The sequence below is a fragment of the Maylandia zebra genome, linkage group LG12 (genome assembly GCF_041146795.1).
Source record: "Maylandia zebra isolate NMK-2024a linkage group LG12, Mzebra_GT3a, whole genome shotgun sequence".
NCBI lineage: Eukaryota > Metazoa > Chordata > Actinopteri > Cichliformes > Cichlidae > Maylandia > Maylandia zebra.
The window spans coordinates 28,068,362-28,091,396 of record NC_135178.1 but is presented as its reverse complement, the minus strand read 5'-3'; the positions used below and the strand labels follow the sequence as shown (position 1 = coordinate 28,091,396).

The window sequence follows — 23,035 nt, the reverse complement described above, 5'->3', positions numbered from 1 at the left end:
TATTAAAATAAACAATAAAATCAATAGACATTATATACAATGTAAAAGATCAAATGTAAATAATGTAAAAAAAATAAAATAAAATAAAATATGTAGATCAACAAAAGGCTTGTTTGAACAGAAGAGTTTTTAACTGTTTTTTAAAAGAATCCACAGAGTCAAGCAAACGTAATTGTAGTGGTAAACTGTTCCACAGCCTTGGTGCAACAGACTGAAAGGCTCTGTCCCCTTTTGTCTTCAATCGGGGACAATTCAATAGTTCTTCTTTTACACTAAGGTGAGGGGGAAACAGTGTTTCAGTTCTCCTGTATGCCCCGTAAATGTGGCAAACTAACAATAGAAAATCTTTGAATCTTGAAATCACAAGGACAGGTAGTTGGTGTGTGAGAGGAAAGGATAGAGGGGAGATCTGCATAAAGATATCCGAGAAACAAACAGGAACACACCCTTTCAATATGAAGGGCTATTTAGCTGCAAAGCTTCACATCTCTCTCTTGCTCTTTGAACCTCTCCACCATGCCAGTAGGCTCTGTGTGTATATTTATTCATCACTTTATCCACCGAGTGTTAGGATTCCAGCAGAATCCAGCTCATCTCCCTCTCTCTTCGCTCTCAGGTGGAGTTGGCTACAGGTCTGGTTTTGCTCCTGCCTCCTCCTCTCAGTCAGCACACTGGTCTCCCATCTACTCATTACTCTTGGATTCAAAAGGCCAGCTTAAACCTCCACTCTCTGTCAGTTTGTCGTCACCTTTGTGGTGGTTATGAGACTCACTCCCTCTGAGTAACTTACCTCCCAAGTGATCTGACTTTGCAGTTCTTGTTCACCTGCCAGTGGTGAGCTAAGGCTGGATCAAGATTGGAGCTTTCACACCAAGAAAACTGAGCACTTTCTTATAAGGATTTATCAAAAAACACTAAGCTGTCAAGGAAAATCCAATCCCCTGCTCAGTCTCTGTGCAGCAATGCTTACCAGAGTGAAACTTACCTGAATCCTGATTTAATTCTTGCTTATGTAGTTATGTACTTTAATCATTTGGGTCCATACATTCGTACAAATAACCCACTTATTCCAAAACCTGATGACTTGTCTGAAAATGTATAAACACGCCAGTTATTTAAAAATTCACTAAGTAAAAGCTTTTTTGAGTAAAATTTTGAGGTCACATGAACACGTGTTGGGCTCTTCTCGTGATTGCTCATTTCTATTCAGTTCTGTTCCCACTTTGTGTCCAAACAGGAATGTGAATGTGTGTTTTCTTTCTGTGCTTTAGTTTCTATATTTAAAATGAGGAAATAAGCTAAGCTTAGAAACACATAACTGTCATGGTGAACACAGTAAGAGCAAACAACCGCATTAATTATTTGTTCCACCTGAACTTCTTACACCCAGATGTGGCTCCTGAGCCTCTGCGGGCATCTTCCTCCCCATCTGCATCGCCTCTTCTTCTCCCTTGCTGCTGTGAAATCTGAGTGACAGAAAACAGGGACAAAGAGGACATCCCATTAATATGCTAATCCATGCGGGGATGACTTCAACACGCCGAGCATAGTCAGAAATACACATATGTCAGCTATGAGGCATACTGTGCAAAATCAGGGCTCAGGGAGGAGGAAGAGGAGGTGGATACGCATTTACTGTGGATGGGGTGCATAAAAAGCTAAATTGGTGGGTTTGTGGGGATCCCCACATCCGCACATCCACACATTTATCCCACTGAATAACATCTGAAATACTGAAGAGAGGAGTCTGAAGCAAGGCAGACTGTGGATTGTGTGTGACTGGCATGTCTCTGCCATGTGCGGCCTTGTTTGCTCTTTGCTGGCATCAATAATCCATGCGACCTGCTCTTATGCACAGACGGATGAGCACTGGGGGCTTATATAAGAGTCAGGTCTAAGAGTCGGGACTGACCCTCCGGGACCTGACTGGCTGACAAGAGAAGTGCAAACCACGACAACATAAATCTGTTTACTGGACAGACTTTCATCTGTTCTGCAGCACTCGCACTTTATACAGGCGATATTTTCAGAGAGAATCCACTGTATGGCTTGACACTTTAAATCCACCAGCGGTTTGTTTCGTTGCTGCTGATAAGGCCGATAGTGGTGTGAAATGGGTTTGAAAGATGCTGCCGGCATCTCCTGACCGAGAACAACCTGCTCTCTTCTCTGTCTCAGTAAATGTACCGCGTCACTGTCAGTAGACTCCCCCTGCCTCGCAGAAGAAGACAGAGATAGACAGCCAGGCAGAGTCTTTCATCCCATTCCCCTTATCTTCCTGGCCAAAATCCCCTGCCTCCAGAAAGCAATTTAAAGGCCAGACAGAGGAGAGGGAGCGAGTCAGAGCGATGCAGGAACGCAACCTCATGATAAACCAGCAGGCATCTGGTTCACTTGAATACAACAGTCCACATCCTGAAGAAGCGAAAGCCTACTACAGTAAAAATGCATAAAAATATTCAACAGTGAAATACAATTACATCTGAGCACCATCTATTAACAAATATAGACATGTTACAAACAATATAAACATTTGATTATGGTTTTGAGTGTATTTCTGGTAATAAAGACGTGTTTCTGAACTTACATGATAATATTAAGACCAAGATCTAATATCGACAGGCTGACCGGGAGCAGGTCCAAAGGTTCAGCCACAGACCTGTGTGAGATATGATTCCTCAAACTTTTCTTTGTGAAGAGCGACACTGATTAATCTCTGACAGTGGCCCTGCAGGAGCCTGTGCTCTGTCAAGCCCCCTTTATGGGTTGACATTTGGGGGAGGTGCTTATTTGCTGATGATCAATACCTGACTCATGTCCATACAGATTAGCACAAAGACCAGAAATGGAGGAATCAGCTAGTTTGGCTGAATCCCAAAAGATAATCTTCTACAGGCAGAGTTGGCAAGTAGAAATACAAATACTACTATTAAAAATACTTTAGTAAAAGTTGAAGTACTGATTCAACTACTTAACTCAAGTAAAAGTAAAACAATACAGGCTCTGAAATGTACTCAAAGTAAGAAAGTAAAAAGTAGTTCTTTGGAGGACGTTTCTATTTTTATGCAAGGCAAGGCAAGGCAAGTTTATTTGTATAGCACAATTCAACAACAAGGTGATTCAAAGTGTTTTACAGAGACATTAGAAACAAGAACAAATAAAAAGCATGATTTAAAATTGAATAAAACAAGCAAATAAACTAACTAACTAGTTAACAAACAAACAAACAAACAAACAACAGTATATAAAATCAAAACAGATAAAATCAGAACAGTAGATAAAATCAGTAGTTAAATGTAAGTTTTGAAATTTAAGCTTAAAGTGTGGATTTGGTGCTTTATTCAAATGCAGCTGAGAACAGGTGAGTCTTCAACCTGGATTTAAATAAACTGAGTGTTTCAGCTGATCTGAGGCTTTCTGGGAGTTTGTTCCAGATATAAGGAGCATAAAAGCTGAATGCAGCTTCTCCGTGTCTGGTTCTGACTCTGGGAACTGATAAAAGACCGGATCCAGATGACCTGAGGGATCTGGATGGTTCATACTGGGTCAGGAGGTCATTGATGTATTTTGGTCCTAAACCATTCAGAGCTTTATAGGCCAGCATCAGAACTTTAAAGTCTATCCTCTGACGGACAGGCAGCCAGTGTAAGGACCTCAGAGCTGGACTGATGTGGTCCACTTTTTTGGTCTTAGTGAGGACTCGAGCAGCAGAGTTCTGAATGAGCTGTAGTTGTCTGACTGATTTTTTAGGTAGACCTGTAAAGATGCTGTTATAGTAATCAAGCCTACTAAAGATGAATGCATGGACTAGTTTTTCCAGGTCCTGTTGAGACATCAGATCTTTTATCCTTGATATATTCTTGAGGTGATAGTAAGCTGACTTTGTTATTGTCTTAATGTGTTTTTCTAAGTTTAGGTCTGCATCCATCACTACACCCAAATTTCTCGCCTGGTTTGTGGTTTTTAGATGTATAGATTGAAGTTCTCTGGTGACCTGTAATCGTTTTTCTTTGGCGCCAAAGACTATTACCTCAGTTTTGTTTTTGTTTAGCTGGAGAAAATTGTGGCACAACCAGTCATTGATTTCCTCAATGCATTTACCAAGAGCCTGTACAGGGCCTCGGTCTCCTGGTGACATTGTGATATATATTTGTGTGTCACCTGCATAGCTGTGATAGTTTATTTTGTTGTTGTTTATAACGCTAACTGAACCTTGTGCTGTATTAACATAATAATAAATAATATCAGTAGATTCTAATTATACTCAGCTTGACTCTGACAATGAAATCACAGCTACTGTGCACCAGTTACACATTGTTCTTTACTTTAAACCCATCACAGTACAGCAAACTAACCTCTTTATCCTGCACTAACATGCAGCCTTTAAATAACACAGTTAGTCTATCTCAGTTTGCTATGCAGCATGTTTCACAATATGAAAAAAAAAAAAAGATCCCATGTTCAGACACAACATCTGATTTTAAAACATGAGGACTTACATGTGAGCTTTCCTTACCTTTAATTCTAACCTCTCTTCTTCCTCTCCTGTCTTTCTTATCTTTCTCCATTTCTGAGTTTCTATGCTCCATCCTCTGGTGAGTAATAAACGAACAGGACTGCCTTTCATGTGTTTAGGCTCAGATCAGTTTGATGTTTGGAGGCTGGAAGTATTTGTATTTGTACTTTTACTTCCCGCCTCAGTCTACAGGTTGGTGTCACTGTGAAACAAAACTGGATTTTGCACTTGTTTCTTGTGTTGGCCATATACTGTTATATACCATCACTCACTCCGTCTGCACTTGTTTCAGTTTCAGGTGACTTCTCTGATACTTGTTTATCATGTTGCTTTGAAAACTCCAAGCTCTGCTGCTAATTTGCATACAGTTTATTCAAATGTTAGTGATGGGGGATGGCATGTAATTAATTAATCAAATTTGATTACTAAAACAGAATAAATGAGACAATTGTTGTCAGACATTCTGTTTATAATAACGCTCTCACTTTGCCTTTTAGTCCTCACTCCCAGGCTGCCACATGTCTCAATTCATATTCATGTATTTATTTTTTTCAGCTGAATTATGATTAAAGTTCTTTAAATCCATTAGAGTGATAAACTCTGTGTGTAAAGTACATGATAGCATCACACAGTGGCTGCAGATTTGCTGGTTGCACATCCATGATGCAAATCTCCACTTTGGCCACTGTGGAGGCCATTTGAGGAAAGTGAATTCACTGGCAAGTTTGAGAAACCAGTTTGAGATTATGTGACGTTGCATATCATCCTTAAGCAGAAGTTGAGACTCGTCAGACCAGGCAACGGTTTTCCAATCTTCTGTCTCAGCTTCCTGTCCTTTGCTAGCAGGACAGTCACCCGGTGTGGTGTTCTGCTGCTGTAGTTAATCTGCTTCAAGGTTTGATGTGTTGTGCACACAGAGATGCTCTTCTGTATAGCTTATTGTAGCAGTTGGTTATTTGAGTTACTGTTGTCTTCCTAGGAAACAGTAACTCATATGACCTTGGAGCGAGTTGTGTGGGAAATTCCCAGTAGCAGTTTCTGAAATAACCAGCACAACTACAACCACAACACGTCCACTTAAATCACATTTTCTTCCCCCTCAGATCCTCAGTTGAAGTTCAGCAGGTCATCCAAACCACGTCTGGATGACTAAATCCATTCAGTTGCTGTGATGTGGTAGGCTGATTAAATACTTGTGTTAACAAGCAGTTGAACAGCTGTACCTAACAAAGTGGCTGTCGAGAGCGTATAAATAATCCCAGTGTTTATATGAAATGTTCCTCTGAGTTGTGCTGCCTCGAGCTGCTTAAATAAGAAGATTTTAAAAAGTATTGGCTCAGATAATAAGCGGTTCACTGTGCTTGTTAAGACAAATAATCAGTGTTGAAGACTGGGTGGTAATTATCACCTTCTGGATTATATCTGTTAAGAACACAATCTACGGTAACTGTAATCTAATTAGATAGACGAAAACAAAAACGATTTCCAACAATATCAAGTCAGCACGACACAAAAGTCACACACTCGCTGTGGAGCTCTGAGTCACAGACAGATTATCTGAGTGGCCTGATTTTGTCAAAGTCGGCTCTGTCCATTAAGCAGAACTCAGACACACAGCTCTGACATTATTATAAAGCACGGCTGATAACGCCGTTTAAAATTGTGGCCAATTCAGGCGTGGAAACCCCAATCAGGCTGAACCCTCCTCGCTCTCTTCCAGGACGTGATTAATCTTAACCTGGATGGCAGTGCTTAATTAAATATTGAGGCAGCTTAAATGGCTGCGCTGTCACTTTGTTTTATCGGTCACTTCCTAAAATGACAGTCCCATCTTTTCCCTCGCTCCTCTGCATCTGGAGACAACACACTTCTGCTCTTATCTGAAGCACTGGCTCTATCAGGTAGACACAATGTACTTTAGGAAGTAAAATAATGCGAGCACAGCTGCACGCACGGCTCTGTGGAACATTTCATTAGAGGGTAAAAAGCTGGTGAGTGCTGGAATGAATTTAGACATTCAGGTACTAGGAGTTATGAAGCACATCTCATCAGATCTATCTGACATGAATGAATGCATTAAAAAAATCCTCTTTTCGTGGCGCTGGGTGAAAGCTCAGCCCTTTCAGCAGAAAAATTCAGATGGAGTCTGGGATTACAAAAGCAGGCAGTCTACTGTGAGGTTATAATCTGCGCTGTCTCTCCCCTGCTGTCCCTTATCTCTGGCTGCCTTTATCCTTTATTCAACTGGGACAGGTAAAAGCAAAGTCAGATTGCTCACTGACAGCCTGAAGATGAGAAAACTCCTCTAAATGGGGAAATGTTCTCAAAGGAAAAAGTCTGGGAAATATTTACTTTGTTGCTGTGTGGTAACAATGAGAAGACTGATACTAGGTAAAAAGCATACCACCAAGTTTGGACACGCACACACAGCCAGACTAGGTCCTGAAAGAGCAAAATCCTTCATCCCTAAAGCTAACCAATTAACCCGTGGTATACTGTTTAATCCTTACATAAACAAACAATTTGCCACTGAGCATTAACTAACCCTCTCAGTCTCCTGGCAACTGCTAGGCGGGAGATATGCTTCAGTTTTCTGTATGGATTAAAGATACATGGTGCACTGTTCATTTTGCATAGAGCACACATGAAGGTTCATGCTGTTTTTAAACTGTCCAAGATGTTAGGCTAAACTAAGGCCAGGACAACCTATCTGCAGACAAGAAAACAAAGCAGGTGGTTATAGGCCAGGAGCAGCCATCTACAGCTAGCCCCAAGCCCCAGCATTGTATGAAGTTATGCTAGCCCTCCTGTTAAGGACATGTTTTTACCCTTTAAATTAAACGAGGTACATATCATGTGGTATTGCAGGTAGATACCTACCTACTTGCGATGGCCTTAATTGTATCCAGTCTGTATGCAAAGCTCAGTGTAGCCTTAAACTTGTTGGCTTAAACTAAAGCCTGAAATTGGCTGTTAAACTGTGGGATGCTCCCCAGCCGAGCCACTAGGGGGCCTTGGAGACTGACTGGAAAATAAAGGGATCATGTCTGAAGGAGACCCATTGCAGAAGCCTGGGTTCAAATCTGCTAATCTTGAAATTATTTTATTGCACCAGAAAAGGTTTAAGAACGATTACCAAGTTAAGACAAGTGTCTAGTCTGTAAGCTAGCCTAAGCTAACTACAGCCTTTTTTTTACCCAGTCTGAATTTCTACAAACCTTAAACCTTCACTTTGCTGTCGCTATGCTAAATCATCTATTTTTACAAGGACTAAGCTAATTAACATTAACAATTAAAGTTTTTTCATGAGGCTTTATTTCAATTAACTTTCCTAACAAAAACATGACCTACGACTGGTCTTTGGTAGGCCTGTGGTGCTCTTTCAAAGATTTTGTTTGGAGCTCATAATGTTGCATTCGTAGGGACGATGATGAAATTAACATAAAATATACAAAAATAAAAAAATTTGGGATTTATAATAAAGTTGGGGAAAAAAGAAGCTAAGTTTACATGTTTTCAGGTGTCTCCATTGCATAAAAGCTGCATGTATAGAAGCACCAGTGAAACCTGGAAGCCATGTTTCTACCACCTTCTTTGCTGTTGTTGAAATCTCCCATATATTAAATTTCAGGCCTCTTTGAGTCTCTCAATTATAACATGTCTGGGTAGACTAATCAAAAAGACTTCTGTCTTTTTGTAAGCCTCTGCTGCTCAAATGTTAGTTTCCAACAAAAACATTAAAAACAAGTAAATCAAGACTAAAACAATTATTGTACAATTCTGGGTTAAAACAATGTTTCTGTTCTGCCTTTTGTTCCCTGTTTTTATAAAATTGCTTTGTGAAATTGAAGTAAAAAAATCTGCTACCTTAATTTTTCCAATCTCTTAGCTTGATATTTACTAACACTACCAGCTAGTTTGTAGTTATGTCATGTGGCAGACTGCTTTGTGTAATGAAACACAGGCCGTGCCAGATGCGTCTGCCAGTCAGATTAAAGCTTTATGAGGATTAAACGGACTCTACAGTGCCTACTGCCCTCCAACACAGATAACACAATCAGCTGCAGCCACACACTCTTGTTTCTCAGATGCATTTCTTGCTGCATGTTAAGTGATTTCTCTGAATATGCACAAGTTTGTTCAGTTTGGTCATCGACCTGCAGGGGCACAGAGCTGAAGCTCCAGAGGACCCTGACTCAAACAGCTTATCTATGATGTTTGCGATTCTGGGAAAATCCATTAAAATCCCCTTTGTCTGGTTGAATAACTGAAATGCAGTGAGTTCACAGTTACACAGTTGGAAACAGATTATGAAAAAGGATGCTGGGCAGCTGTTAGATTTAAGTGCAAAATAAACTGAAATACTTTTTGAAAACTGCAAAATTGTGTTTTGGACCATGAAGATCTTTTGTGCACAGTCTTTCCTGCAAAAGAAAATTCCCGAATGAGGAAGAAAATCATCAGGATTGCAATAAAAAAAACAAAACTATTTTAGTCAGTTTTTAACTTTGCAGGTCATTTGTTTCACCCGAAAAATAAAATCAGAAGTAGCAGAAGAGCATCACCTAGTGGCCATTTCTGATTACTGCGTCATGTTGACTCAATGAAGATTGAATCAATACGATTTGGGGAGGTTTTTAGGAAAAATAACAAGAGTTTGCTGATCAAGTTTTATAACCTTAAATGCAAACTTGGGTCTTTTCTTTTACAACTGATAAAAACTGTGCAGTGACAGAACTGATTTACATTTCTTAGCTTGTGAATGTGAGAGAAACCCCCCCCCAAAAAAACAGGACATTATTTACTTTTTTCTTAATGATTCTGATGATGAACAGGCCAGATGGATCGCTTTCATTCTTATTAACTCTTAGCAAAACCCTGTTTTTAAATAGAGAACATGACCTGTTTCTCAAAAAAACAAAACTATTTATAACAAGTCAACAGACAGGAATGACAATACTTAGAGGATTTTTGTTTATTTGTTTCCAAATCACAAAAACTTTGATTTTTTTTTTTAGATTTGATTCCTTTCTTGAGCCGTAATTTCACGTCGCTGTGGTTTGCAGATGGTGCAAAAAAGAAACATTTCATTTTACAGCTAGTGTCAGTGTTAGATCCTACATTTGATTACACCTAAACTCAATGTGCTCAACATAAAAGATAAAAACTTTTTTAAAAAGCTGTGTAGGTCTGTACCTTGGTGCAAATGAGCATAACAGCTTAGAGATCTGCAAGGAGTGTGATAAATACAGAAAGAATATTCACACATGTCCAGAAAAACGAGACAAAATTATTTTTAAACAACCTCAATTATTTATTTGGGAATGAATCCATGAATACAAAAACATTGCGTTTGACTGACAGTGCTGAACCACAGGAAGTATTTACAAATGTGTTATCTACAAAAGAAAAAAAGGGAGGAAAAACGAAAAGGAAATATGACATTTTAAATCTGCTTTCCCAAAAACGGGCAAAAATAGAGAGCGACTCTAATTTAGATTGAGCAAGTGCTGACATTTACACTGGGGATGTCTGGACCAGAGCCGGGTGCTCTGAGGCTTCACTGCATCACGCAGATGGCACCATTCATACAGCTGACAGCTGGCTGCTTATAAAAGGCCGACCTTCCACCGCGGACAGCAGATCAGAAACCTCGGGGCAGAGTGATCGACCGCCATGAGATCACTTCAGTGCTTCAATCACTCGGGACAAGTCGCAGTCGTCTCGCTTTTCTCTATTCTCCCTTTTTGGTCTGTTAGAAACACCTTAAGAAGCCTCCTCATCAATCTTCGGTGCCAGGTAGTATTTGATGTGCCCCATGTCAGCAATCTTGTACTCCACCACTGTAGGGAGAAAAACAAAACAAACAGTCAAGTCTAGGCCACGACACACCAAACGAAGAATCCTGCAGTCATTTGAGGGAAGAGCAGATGCACGTACCCAGGGGGATATCAGCGGACATGCTGAGAGTGACGGTCTTGGAGAGTGGCGTGGCCTTGGTGAAGAAGTTCAGGTAGTTGAGGGCAAAGATCAGCTGGACGGGTTCATTCATCTCAATTGTAACCTAAACACAGGAAGGGAAGAGCCAAGAACTTAACAGGTGCTGCCACACTCACTCAGATCACCAGCTCATAGAGTAAATAAGAAGCTCTAAAGTAAAGGCCTTAATTGCTGTCTCAGCATTAAGATGGCAACAAATATTTAAGAATACTTGATTTATTTAAATTAAAAAAAAAAAAAAAGTTGGTCTTAAATCTGCTGGTAACTAATTGATGCCTTTAAATAAACAGTCATGAATTCATGACACTGAAACATCTGCAGAGCTTTCAACCTCCACCTGTACTCTGTACAAACAGCAAAAGTCACTTCTTGGTAGAAACTTAAACTGATCCAGTCATAGGTCAGTATTTCTCTCTTTTTATTTTATTGCGTTTTTACTGTTGAACAGCTTGTGAGTGCATTACTGCCACCTTCTGGCAGTAATAGCACATTACACCAGGAGCCAGTTAAAACGGAGCACAAAATGCATATTTAAACCATCACATTTTAATTATTTCACATGTAAATTTTATGCAATTGTCTTGCCCATGTCTGCCAAAACATGCTGAGCTCTCATACTCACAGCCTCGTCCTCTTTGTCCACATTGCTGGTCTGGGACAGCTTGATGTTTCCTGTGCCCAGCTCGCCTGAGGCGGAGAACTTGACTCCATCCTTGGCGCAGGAGATCATGACGGCGTCGCCGATCTGTGAAAGGTCACGGCAGATGCGAGCGAACTCCCCGGAGGGCATCTTCACCACACAGCTGTACTCCTGCTCCTGGAGGGACCGACAGACATGGAAAGGTTAGCAACCGTGTGAGGAAAACCCTGCCGTATACAAATTGAGGATGTAACAGCTGACTTACCGGAATACCAAGCTGCTCCACATCCAGGTCCATCAGTTTCATCTCATAATCTGACACCTTCTCCTGGTCTGCAAGATTGAAGAGAAGCGGTAAATACACCACCGTGACACCACCAGTCAGACTGATGTTACTGAATAAACATAGAATTCAAACTTACTGAGAGTCTCAAAGACGAGGGCGAGCGTGTCTGCATTGTCTTCTGCTCTGAGGGTGATGATGTCCTCATTTCCGGCACACTTCAAGATTTTTGACATACTGGATAAGAGAGGTAAAAAAAATAAATCAGTAAACTTTAGTCTCGCTGCATTATAAAATACAACAAAACTAAATAAATAACTAATATAACCACGTCATTCACACAATAAATCAAATCCTTTCCGCAAAATATAATTGAAAATTTCAACAAGTAGTCAGTAGTTAAATAAAAATATCATTCAGTCTGTTCTCTTTTTAAAAGAAGGACCTGCAGCGACAACAGACAATAAAACAGTTTAAAATAAATATTACTAACAGTCTAATTTGCCGATTAAAAAGCGTTGTAAACAACTAAACAGGCAGTGACGTAGGAACGGAAGTGGTATTTCCCGGGTTCAACAACAATTCCCGCCAACTATCCCGGCGCACAGTTTGGCGCTAAAACGCTGTCACCGCGCAATCACAAAGCAGCGGAACTCTCTCAAACTGCTCCAATCGTAATTTAAACTTTAAAATGTTTTTGCCCCCTTAACAACATCTAATATACAAAGCGCGCCATTTCAGAGCGGTCACTAAAGAGTTAACTAAGTTCAGGAGGCAGACATGCCCGGGCAACTCCGCCAAGATGGCCTTGTTCTTTGTCAGCATCAGAAGCTGCATTAAGATGTAATAAAGTGCGCTTAAAAGGGGCTAAAAGCGATCGTGAGACTCAAAAATAGTGACCGCGTCACAAACCAAGCAGCCATTTTTTTTCGTGTTATTAGACTCGATAAACTTTGACAACTCAACCTGTCAACCTGGGGACATTAGTCAGCAGAAACTCCTCTTAGCTAAGCCCCATCAAGAACCAGCAACGGGCTGGCATCAAACGGTGTTAAGACAGTATTTTCTACCTATAAGCTCTATTTTTTATGTTTGGTATATGTGCTCCACCTGCTCAGGTTGACTCCCATGGCGAGGTTCCTATCGCAGCGGTACGAGTCGAAGCCATCGTGCCGCAGAGTGAGCTGCACCAGTGAGACGTGAGAGGAGTCCATGCTCTGCAGGGAGATGCCGGACGAGCTGACGTCCCAGCAGGCTTCTGTGATCAGATCCTTCAGAGCCTCCAGCACCTTCTTCAGGATGGAGCCCTGGACCAGGCGAGCCTCGAACATGGTTGCTGTGGAGTTTTATGTCTGCGCAGATGAAAAGATGAGAAAGGCTTCTCTGAGAGCTCAGGTTTTGTGTTGCTGGCGAGCACAGACACGGCACGTGATTACCACTTTCACGGTACAGAGGAGTTTAAGCTGGAAGCGCGCGCTAACAGCCAGTTTTAATGATTCGGGGGCGCGATTGCGTCATTTCCGTTTCCTTGTCGACGCCACAACCGCTTAAAAGAGTGGGCGATTATTTCAGCCATGTTGGAGAGGACAATTTTGTAACCTGGACAAATTATACAGAATATTATACAACACTGTACAGCAGGGGTGTCAAACATAGGGCACGGGGGCCAGAATCGACCTAGCAAAAACTCAAATCTGGCCCACTGGACAATTTTGGAAAATGTGGGCATCACGTTTTGGAATTTTTTTCAGACGTTTTACAGGCTTTTAGTACCGATAAAGACCTTTCCCATAGCCATTCATACAACACCAAAGTAATTAAGAAATACATGAATAAATACCATAAAAGTTCTTGTTCCCTCCGGGTACTCCGGCTTCCTCCCACCGTCCAAAGACATGCAGCTTGTGGGGATAGGTTAATTGGATAATCCAAATTGCCACTAGGTGTGAATGGTTGTCTGTCCCGGTTGTTCAGTGATGACGCGACGAATCCTACTTCCGGGTCTAAAGTAGTAATATGGCTTTTGTGTTGCTAACATGTTTAATGTTATGTATTTTCTTCTATTTGATCTCAAAAAGCTCCTAAAACAGTCAGTGATCCCTGTTGACCTCCCTCGGCTTTTATTACCACTAATCATTTATTTAAGCTCAGTTTTTAAAACCTTAGGATGTAACTACAGCTCAGCCCATGCAGCAGTATATGAACGACTAACCTCGTATTGTGGATGGATTATCTCAGTTGTTCTCCCGGCTGAAGTTTGGTCCTTTTACAGCATCCTGCCATGCGATTACATTTGTTTCTGACCACCGAGAACACTCACGTTAACTTTTATCGAGTGGAAAAAAAGTTAGCTTGTTTATATTATGCTAACATAGCTGTGTCGCTAGCGGTCACATAGCACATCATTATATACCAGCTAGCCCAACTTCAGTAACCCTACAAACATCACTGCTGTTTAGTTTTCTGTCTTCATTTATGCTGGAAGTGATAGCAGAGCTGTACGTTTTAATTTGTTTCCAAAACCCCGCAGTCAGGACATGCTATATTGTATTTAGAAGCTAGCGAGCTAACTCCCTGCTAACTTCTAACTCCGTTAAATGTCATAAATTCCGTTTTCATGGATGCCTGGATGCTAAACTCAATTGTTACACCTGGTAGAGCAGAACGCTGATCATTTTATTAAAGATGGAAGACTTTAGACAGTTTTTCAACTCTCAGTAATGCCACAGTGATCATTTGATATATGGACCTGCAGCAGAGTTTAGACCCAGATACGGCTAGTGACGTCAGACTGAACAACCGACAGACTGGCGACCTGTCCAGGGTGTACCCCGCCTCTCGCCCTATGACAGCTGGGATAGGCTCCAGCGCCCCCCGCGACCCTGAAAAGGATAAGCGGAAGTGAATGGATGGATGGAAGTTCTTGTTCATCTAAAGAAAAAAAACAACTTTGTTTTATACATACAGGACAATCTGGGCAATGAGCAGTACATTTATTTCTTAAAATGTAAGTCCAAAGTGTAGCAGCTGCAATTTATTTTACTACAAAACAAAACTGAGACACACTGTTGTGATTTAACTTCTTTTTCTTATATTATGGTATCAGTCAGATTCAATCTGTAGTTAGACTTCTTTTCAGTGACAAAGTATTGAATTTAAATCAAAGTGGGAGCTAATCTTCACATCCAAAGTACTTGTTCTATATAAACAACAAAATGTATTTGTCATATAAAATGACCACTGTAATATGACTGTTTTGCATGCTAAATGTGTAAATTAACTGTAGCTATCACCTAACTATTCAAAATTTTACAAAGCTTAATAGTTAGCTAAATGTATCTAGTCTTTTTAAAAATAGGTTTACTACAAGTGCAACAATTTTGAACATCAGTTAGGATTTTCCAGTTTAAAAAAAATAAATAAATAAAAATCCATGACTTCCTTTTTTATTTTAAACTTGGTCCAAAGGCAATAAAAATGGGGCTTCCTCCTTGTAAGAAAACAAGTTACGTTGAGAGAACACAAAGACCTCAAAAACCTTTTTATTGATGAAGTACTTGGTTTGACAAGCACATGGTGTCACAAATTACACAAATCACATCTAAAGTCTGGTGCATACATACAGGCACACATAGAAAAGGATGTTACGTTTGCACGGCCATTTAACCCCTGAGAATGTACTGATTCAGGCCACTTGACAGGCTGGTTTGACACTTGATTCGGATATGAAGCAGCAAACAGTCTTACAGAAAAGCAGTCTGAGGTATTAATTCATGTCAAACAGGACAGATTATTTTTAATTTTTTAAGTGCTGTAGCAGGTGTTTCTTTTGTAATTGGATGGGAAGAAATTTGTGCAGGGTTTAAGTGCAGAGACTAAATTTCTCTGTTTAGAGATCAGAGAGTATGTAGTTGGTTGCCATGGTGACGATTGGGGCTCCTGTTGGTACACCTGGGAAAGGACCGCTGGACCCGGCGATGTCAATGTGGGAGTACGGCAGAGGGGCTTCGGAATCCACGCCGTGCTGTGGTGGGCACGCACAAGGTAACACAGGTCATTCCACACGAATGCACACATTTCACATGAATAGCAGATGAATAAAATCAGCAAGCACCTTGTCAAGTCCTGAAGCCATGATGAGGAAAGCTGCAGGTGTCTGATGTCCTCGAGGTGTAGCAGAGGACGGCAGGTTGTTGCACTGCAGGATGTCCTCGTACTCAGACTGGCCCTTGTGGAACTCATAGTCCTCGCGCCTGATAGTAGACACCTCAAACAAATCGCCCAGCACCTCTCCGGCTGCAAGGGAGAAGGCCATGTATTAGTGTAAATCAAAGGCAGCGTTCTGCCAACTGAAGGCAACATTGTGCTAGTATAGGAGAAGGTAGGGTCATTTCACAGAATGAAAGTCACAGCAGACATTATCAGTGGTATCTTGCAGCTGCCCCTCAGCTAACATCAGTGGTTCCAGCTATGAGATCAGCAGGTTTATAGTGGTGTGGGCTGAATGCATGAAACAGGAACAAGATAGGACCCTGCACTGGTGGAAAGAGGTTTATGAAGCAATGTGCTTTTACTTCTTTTCAAGTATTTGCAATTCTTACAATAGCAGCATCTGCTGGGAAAACGGTAGTACTGCAATTTTATGAAAGCCTAAACTACAAAAACGTGCTAGGCCAACAGGAGTGGTCTCACTGACAATATCATTATAATTTGCTCCAATAATAGTTACACCGAAAAAAAAAAGTTAAAAGCTGTTGAAAACATAGATTCTAAAGAGGTCACATGATTCAATTTATATATAAATAAGCTTTGAAAGGCTGCCCTGTTTTAGACAGTCTGTGTAAAGATCTGGGAAGATTTTTCTAATTAATTAGACCCTAAATCAGGTCCCATAAATCTGTAGTCTGCACTAAAGTTATGTCTTAACTGAGTTCGATGCAAACATAATTCATTTTTTAAAACATATTGAAATCCAATTAACCAAAGTATCTGAGTAAATATGCAGCAATCAAGGAGTCCATTCATTGAATAATGGTTTTAGCTGTAATTGAAATGAGCAGAACAGAGTAATTCAAAGCATCATCTGTACAGTTAAAATAACTAAAGGACTGGTTATTCGGCGTTTCCTCTGTCAGTGAAGTTGTCTTGGCTGTTTTGGTTTGTACACCTGGCAAAACAGGTGAACTAACTCAACTGTTAACAAAATGATTCAGCTCCAGCTGAAAGAGCTGGAGAAGCCTTAGGTAAGTAGATCTATAATTGTAAATATTTCTCACCTTTCTGCCACTGAGCAGCGTTCCCGCTGCGATGGGCTGGTCCGTTATCCATGATGATCTAAATCAAAAAGTTCCAAACTTAACTTAGTACAACAATGATGATTAAAACACTGCTCTTATTTTTTTTTCCTATCATAAAGGAGGGGTCACAGATTCTTTGTTTCATTTAGCTCAGAATTCAGACTGTTACTGTTTATGTACCACAACAACAAATTTAGGTCAGATTTCTAAATGCCAACTTGATTACAAAGAGATTATGAGTAAAATCCATGCTTTTCTCAATACGCATCACCTGACTAGTTTAGAAGATCTTAAAAACAAACTGGGAAACTGATTTGGGAGAATCTACCTCAGACCCAACTGGGCAAACTGTAGTCCAGTTTAAACTTGTACATAGTGGTCATTGGTCTGCTGATCATCGTGTGACTGATGCGGAGGATCCTGACCACTGTTGTATGTTTTGGCTTGTTTTCTAAAATGTGGACAAACAGCACATCCATCTCCATTGATTTCACCGTTTGGGGTGGCCCCATTAGATATCTCTCTAAGTGAACGTGACTGCCTTCTTATCTCTGTTGGCTAGAAGGCTCACTCTCTCTCCATGGAAGGATTTGTTGTCAAGTGCTTCCTCACAGAGGGTTGTTTTCCTCTCTTATTACTGTAGGTCTTTACCTCGTAATATAAAGCATCTTGAGGCGACTGCTTTTGTGATTTGGCACTGTATAAATAAATCTGAATTGAATTAAATTAGATCAGATACAACACATTTTATGTTACCTGGCAACCATTTATATAATTTGTATAGTATAAGCATGGAAGCTGTCATTACTAACACAGAGCAGTATTGGTGTACTGAATGCATGTGACAGAATGACAACATATTTTTATACACGATTGAGTAAATATGTTAATGTCTGACTATATTCATATCCTTGATCTGGTTTTCTAGGGGTAGGGTGGGTTGGGTTTGAGGAATGTGTTCAGACTGTTTTTTGTTTTGTATTGATAAAAAAAAATTAGTTACAATAGTGCATGCTCATTTTAAACATTGCCAAAGTAGTTAGTGTATGCATAAGAAACCCTGTAAGCCAAAAGCTCCATCTTCAGATTACTCTAAACAATCTGTTTTATTATTTATTTATTTTTTAACTTTAGGCTACAAGTCAGTGAGAGCAGATTTCCTCCGTATGTTCAGCTCAGGCACGCTGTTCTGGCCGTGAGCACAGAAGTCCCATTAGCCTGCTGTTCAAACCTTCTGTTTGCAAGGAGCACTCAATCAAAAGAAATTTGTTTTAAAGAGAGAGCAGCTATAACTGCTTGAGGCTTTACATAAATGGTTCATTTCAACTGTTAAACATGCTCTTGAATAAAAACACAGCTCTTGAAGATATTGTCTGAGTTTCAGCAGTACTCACAGAGTAGTTGGGTCCCATGGCTCTGATGGCGTGACCAGTCAGAGTGGCGATAGTAAACAGCTGCGGAGAAACTTCATTTACTGCCTGTGTGGAGAGCAGAGGTAAGGTCACGCTGGGAAGGAATGCAACTGAAAACTAACAGCTAAAGATGTCTCCCGAGCTTTCCGACCTTCTCCTTCATCTCGCAGAGCAGGTCGACCATCACCATACGACCCTCGGCATCAGTGTTTCCCACTCTCACCCTACGACCCGCACGGGAAACCACCAGCTCATCCGCCACGTAGCAATCTGAGTAAAATCAAAAAATGTCAGCTGACGAGACTCCACAGAAATATTGTGGAAAAACAAATGGAAGCCCACTGACCTGCACCCACGCTGTTCCTCACCATGGCCATCACGCCAACAACCTTCAGGTGCTGTGGCTTCAGCTGGGCTACGATCTGAAGTGCAAGAGGAGTTTCAAAAGTTTCACTCCCCCATTTAAAATGTATCAAATCTCAGTATGTATAGCGGCCCTCTGAAGACTGCAGGGAGGCGAAATATTCACCTCTGTGCATCTAATAAGGTTTTTATTAACGGTGACTCAGCAGCGTGCAGAGCTGATTTATAGCCGAGTCACAAGTGATGAATATTTATTCCAAGTATTTATTGTTCAGGTGCAAAGAGGCGATTATTCACCTGGAAGAAGCCAGCGACAGCAGCAGCTCCACACTTGTCCCTGTGCATCCCAGCCATGACGCCACCAGCCTTGATGTCTGCTCCACCGGTGTCGTAGGTGATACCCTGGAAACGCCACATCAGAGGCACATTTGCTGACTAAGTACAAACGAATACCCGCCACTTCTTTCTGATTTCCTACCTGACACCTTCCTGCATGCCATTCTTCCTGTTAACTCCCATAATAATCAAACACTGTTACGAATCAATAATATATGCATCTGCGCCTCTATGGTGTTTACCAGATTGGATATGTAATGTAGTAAACAATCTACACCCTACATACAGTTCTAGCCCATCTGTCAACACAACCTGGCAACTCACAGCCAATTTAAGCAGTTAAGTGTTCAGCAAATCTGTGTAACACTGAAGAAACTAGCTCTCTGTTTTAGCTGGTGCTAAACTCTGAACATGCCGTAAGAGAGACATTTTAATCTGGATAAATACACTTTTGATCATAAGCTTATATCTGCTCATTGTGGGCATGAAGTTAGTCAGTGCCATGGGCTCTGAGGTTAAATGGTGTAACATTCATATTTTATATGACTATATGATATTTGAGGGGGTTTTCATTTTGGGTTTAATATCATCTTGTAGGGTCTCAACTTCATAATATGAAGTACATTGGGCTGACTATTGTAATGATCTGGTGTTATATGAATAATATTTAAATAAAGCGATTTAATTGGTTCAAGGGCAGACACGTAAGAGTGTAGTCTCACCTTTCCCACCAACATGAGCGTCTTTTCGATCGGCCCCTCTCCGCAGTACTGCAGTTTGACGACTCGGGCCTGGTGACGGGGTACACCTGTAAAAGAAGAAAACATTAAATCAGTTTGATAGCTTTAAAAAAAACCCCCCATCTTAACAGCTTTGTGGGTCAGTGGCATCTTACTGTTGGCACAGCGGTTGACCGCAGCCAGGCACGGATACTCTTTCTCCAGAGTCTTCAGGTCGCTCACCACTTCAACCTGACGGTGAACAAACGCAGAGGTTTGAGGTGAGAAAACGTGGATTAAACTGTCACAGAAGAACCAAAGATAAATTAAAAAAAAAAAAAAAAAAAAAAGTTGTAGACTGAAAATCAACAAAAATTCCAAATTCTGAATTTTTCTTAAAAAACAAAAGCAGAATATAGATGTAATAATACTCGTTCTTACCTTCACAGGGCTGTCTTTAAAGAGTTCCTGGACGTAATCAGCCACACGAGGAGCAGCCATACGTTCAGGGTCTGATCCACCAATGTCACGGTACGCCAGTCTGAGGGGGCCAAATGTGGTCAGCTTAGGAAACGTGTGCAGACAATGAGTTCAAGTATCTGACTCACCTCCCATTCTCCAGAGCATTAGCCAGCTCCACCAGCTTTGTTCCCCGAGCCTCTTCCGCTGCCCACAGTCCCAGAACACACACCTTGTGGTCATTTTTTTTCACGTTGCTCTCTCTCACTTCAAGAGGCTTTTGGGCACAAAGAGGGTGAATGAGTGTCCTTTTTGCACACAGATACGTTTTCTTGTTTTTAATTCATGGCTCCATACAGGGAAACTATCTGAATACAATTTCTAAACTTGGCCACAGCATCATTATGATTGCGGACAGCGTCTCTAGAGTGACTGTGTGTAGTGTCTGCAGCTGCTTGTGTCCACCTCACACACCTTTCGATTTCCATACATGGATGATAGCACTTATACACTAAACCTGTCATTACTGGCAAACGGTAAACCATCAATCAAGATATTTTCTCACCATGTAGAGTGCATGAAGGGCTCCGAGCGCAGCCACCAAGGTGTTGTTCTTGTAGTCTGCGTGTGGAGGGCACACCAGCAGGGGGCGCTGCATGCCAGCTTTTAAGGCACTGAAAGGGCAAACAGACACCACATGAGGTAAGAAACATGGAAGTAAACCAGCAATTCAAGTCAAAGAAGGAGAAGAAAAAAAGTCAGCTGCCTTCAACTGACCGCTGGATCCCGTTGACTGCTGCATCACTGAAGCGCCTGATGTCATCGTAGTCGCGGTTTACGGGGCCGGTGGAGGCAAACACCAAGCGGTTACCAGGAAGGCCAGGGACCTTGATGACCACCACCTCCTCCCCCAGACCGCTGTCCACCTAGAATCACCACAAAGCACAATGCATCAGTAGAGGGCAGTAGTAGTACCATGACTGCAGGACGTCACTGTCACACTGAGGTTTAGAGGGCAGGCAATTTCAGGTCCTTCAATGCAGCTGCTCACATCCATCACACTTCCTTAACTTCTTACTGTCACAGTAACATAACAGACTGTGTGATGCTTTTTCACACTAATGTAGCAGGAATGACAACAAGATATAATGACGAATATCTGCTAAAACTGTGCTGATTTAATAAAGTGATTGTTTAAATCTAATATAATGTAGCTTAAATTGAGATTGTTTGGTTTGTGGATCTTGTGATTACCAATCACTTGGTTCAATTTAAGATGATTTAATTTCATTTGGCCCTTTATTTGCTTTGGTGACGCCCTTATAGAAAGTTTCAGACAAGGTTTAAATGTGAAAGTGTTTTTCCATCAGATTTGGAATGCCCTGCCCGATGAGATCAGCCAGCCATGACTTGCTTTCTTTTTCATTAAGTTTGTAACAATTCTCCAAGGACATAAAACATGAAAATATACTGACACGTACCTTTTTTCTCCTTATTTTAACTTCTCCTCAAGTTTATTTTAATGTGGTCTTATTTGTTTAACCCTATTGTTTTAATCCAGCTTCTATGCCCATCTTTTGCACAACTGCAAACAAATATATAGTCGAAAGAAGAGAGTCAGACTCTTACAGCACTGTAGTCCTGCAGTGGGGCTTTCAGGGACTCAAGTTCAGAGGGCAGGGATTCATGGCTCTGGGTCACTAAAACAATCCCATCAAAACTAGAAAGAAGAAACAAACGGTCTTTTAAGAAAATCAAAAGAATAAAAACTGACAGTCAAAGAGGAAGTGGGGCCCTGATACTTACTTCTGGTTCCTGAGGTCGCTCGTCCATTGGATGGGCTGGACGCTGGAGAGAGAAACTGCAATGTCAGCAGAGCCTAACACGATATCTCAGAAGACAGAGTTGCACAATCAGTCTTTTATAATGCAGGCTACTGATTAAAAAAAAGTGGGCCAAGGTTCTGTGTTGTCTACAGCTGCTAAGGAGTGTCACACAATACATTTCCTGTGGCGGTAAACACGTTTAGACTTTGGTTGTCCATGCAACTTGAAGCCAGAAATCTTGTTGCTTGAGCTAAAATGACTGCTCCAGACCAAATAACCTGCGCTTTACAGGGAATAAAATGCTCACGAGACTGACTCATTTCACATGAGTCAGATACTTCTGGCATCATATGACGCTTAGAAGAAGTAACCGAAAGTGAAAACTAGATATGAATAAATATCTGCAAGCAGGATGGTAGGTTCGGATTTATCCACATTTTAACTAAATAAATAACACGTAAAACAATAAATTCAATATCACGCAGCTGTGTGCAAAGCCAGTTAAACACGTGCTTAAACAAGTAATCACACTCACAGCAATATCATTACTACTACTTACGACTACTTAAAACTACGCGTTTATGTGAGACACGTGGATTAATATGGCCTCCTTTTTGCTATATTACCACTCTGACTTATTGCATTAAGTTTATATTACAGTAAAATATATCTTATTTTCACAGCCTGCTATTTGTGGGTTAAAATACAAAACATGTTGAAATTGGATCCGATTCTGCGCATGCGGCAGAAAGCTGCACGTCAGAAAACCGTTAAATTAGCCGTTTTGAATTTTAAATAAAACGTAAATACTACCTGGTGCACATTTTCTGTCGTCTTGCTCTGCTACCTTCAGGATGAAAAGCCTAAATGATCCTTCCTACACCGGTTAGGAATTGGTCACATGATCCACTCACGCTGCCTTCAGGGACTTCCGTAGCTGCAAGATAAAGACAAGCTTAGCCGTAAAGTGCTTTTTGGGTCGGCTAATAAAGGCAGCTTTGACACTAAACGGCTGGTTTCAGTGTGTGGTTAAGCAGCAAAATTATGTGCTGTAAATTTATTTCGTGTTTTGTTGTAGAAAATGTCTAAATTTAAGTTAGCCAGGCCGCCAAATTTCCTACTGTACTTCAAGACACAATAAGGACACAGCAGGGATTTGTAGTTTCTACTTCCGATTCATTAAA

At 40.9% G+C, this 23,035-nt stretch overlaps 2 protein-coding genes across 2 annotated transcripts; both read right to left on the bottom strand.

Moving 5' to 3' along the window:
* Positions 1-9,806: 9,806 nt before the first annotated feature.
* On the bottom strand, positions 9,807-12,916 carry pcna (proliferating cell nuclear antigen). The gene is made up of 6 exons (XM_004547055.2): positions 12,550-12,916; positions 11,579-11,676; positions 11,422-11,489; positions 11,139-11,333; positions 10,457-10,580; positions 9,807-10,359 (listed from the first exon to the last, which is right to left on the bottom strand). Exons 1-6 carry the CDS (start codon positions 12,768-12,770, stop codon positions 10,283-10,285), a joined length of 783 nt encoding a protein of 260 aa, XP_004547112.1. The 5' UTR covers positions 12,771-12,916; the 3' UTR covers positions 9,807-10,282.
* Positions 12,917-14,965: 2,049 nt separating this feature from the next.
* Positions 14,966-22,930, bottom strand: zgc:152830 (putative aminopeptidase W07G4.4). Its single transcript, XM_004547056.5, has 16 exons — positions 22,665-22,930; positions 21,832-21,873; positions 21,655-21,745; positions 20,803-20,951; positions 20,591-20,699; positions 20,175-20,302; positions 20,008-20,107; positions 19,743-19,818; positions 19,570-19,655; positions 18,809-18,913; positions 18,495-18,570; positions 18,300-18,418; positions 18,131-18,214; positions 16,716-16,773; positions 15,554-15,735; positions 14,966-15,463 (listed from the first exon to the last, which is right to left on the bottom strand). The coding sequence occupies exons 1-16, from the start codon at positions 22,673-22,675 to the stop codon at positions 15,329-15,331; spliced, it is 1,551 nt and encodes a 516-aa protein (XP_004547113.1). The 5' UTR covers positions 22,676-22,930; the 3' UTR covers positions 14,966-15,328.
* Positions 22,931-23,035: the final 105 nt, after the last annotated feature.

Excerpts from the sequence above, each read along its gene's own strand:
- pcna (XM_004547055.2), bottom strand. The coding sequence starts at position 12,770 with ATGTTCGAGGCTCGCCTGGTCCAGGGCTCCATCCTGAAGAAGGTGCTG. Across the intron at positions 11,490-11,578 it reads CCTCGTCTTTGAGACTCTCA|ACCAGGAGAAGGTGTCAGAT; the intron begins GTAAGTTTGAAT and ends TCAATCTTGCAG. Across the intron at positions 10,360-10,456 it reads GTCCGCTGATATCCCCCTGG|TGGTGGAGTACAAGATTGCT; the intron begins GTACGTGCATCT and ends TTCTCCCTACAG.
- zgc:152830 (XM_004547056.5), bottom strand. Across the intron at positions 20,952-21,654 it reads CACTGCAGGACTACAGTGCT|GTGGACAGCGGTCTGGGGGA; the intron begins GTAAGAGTCTGA and ends TGGTGATTCTAG. Across the intron at positions 20,108-20,174 it reads AATGCTCTGGAGAATGGGAG|ACTGGCGTACCGTGACATTG; the intron begins GTGAGTCAGATA and ends TGGCCCCCTCAG.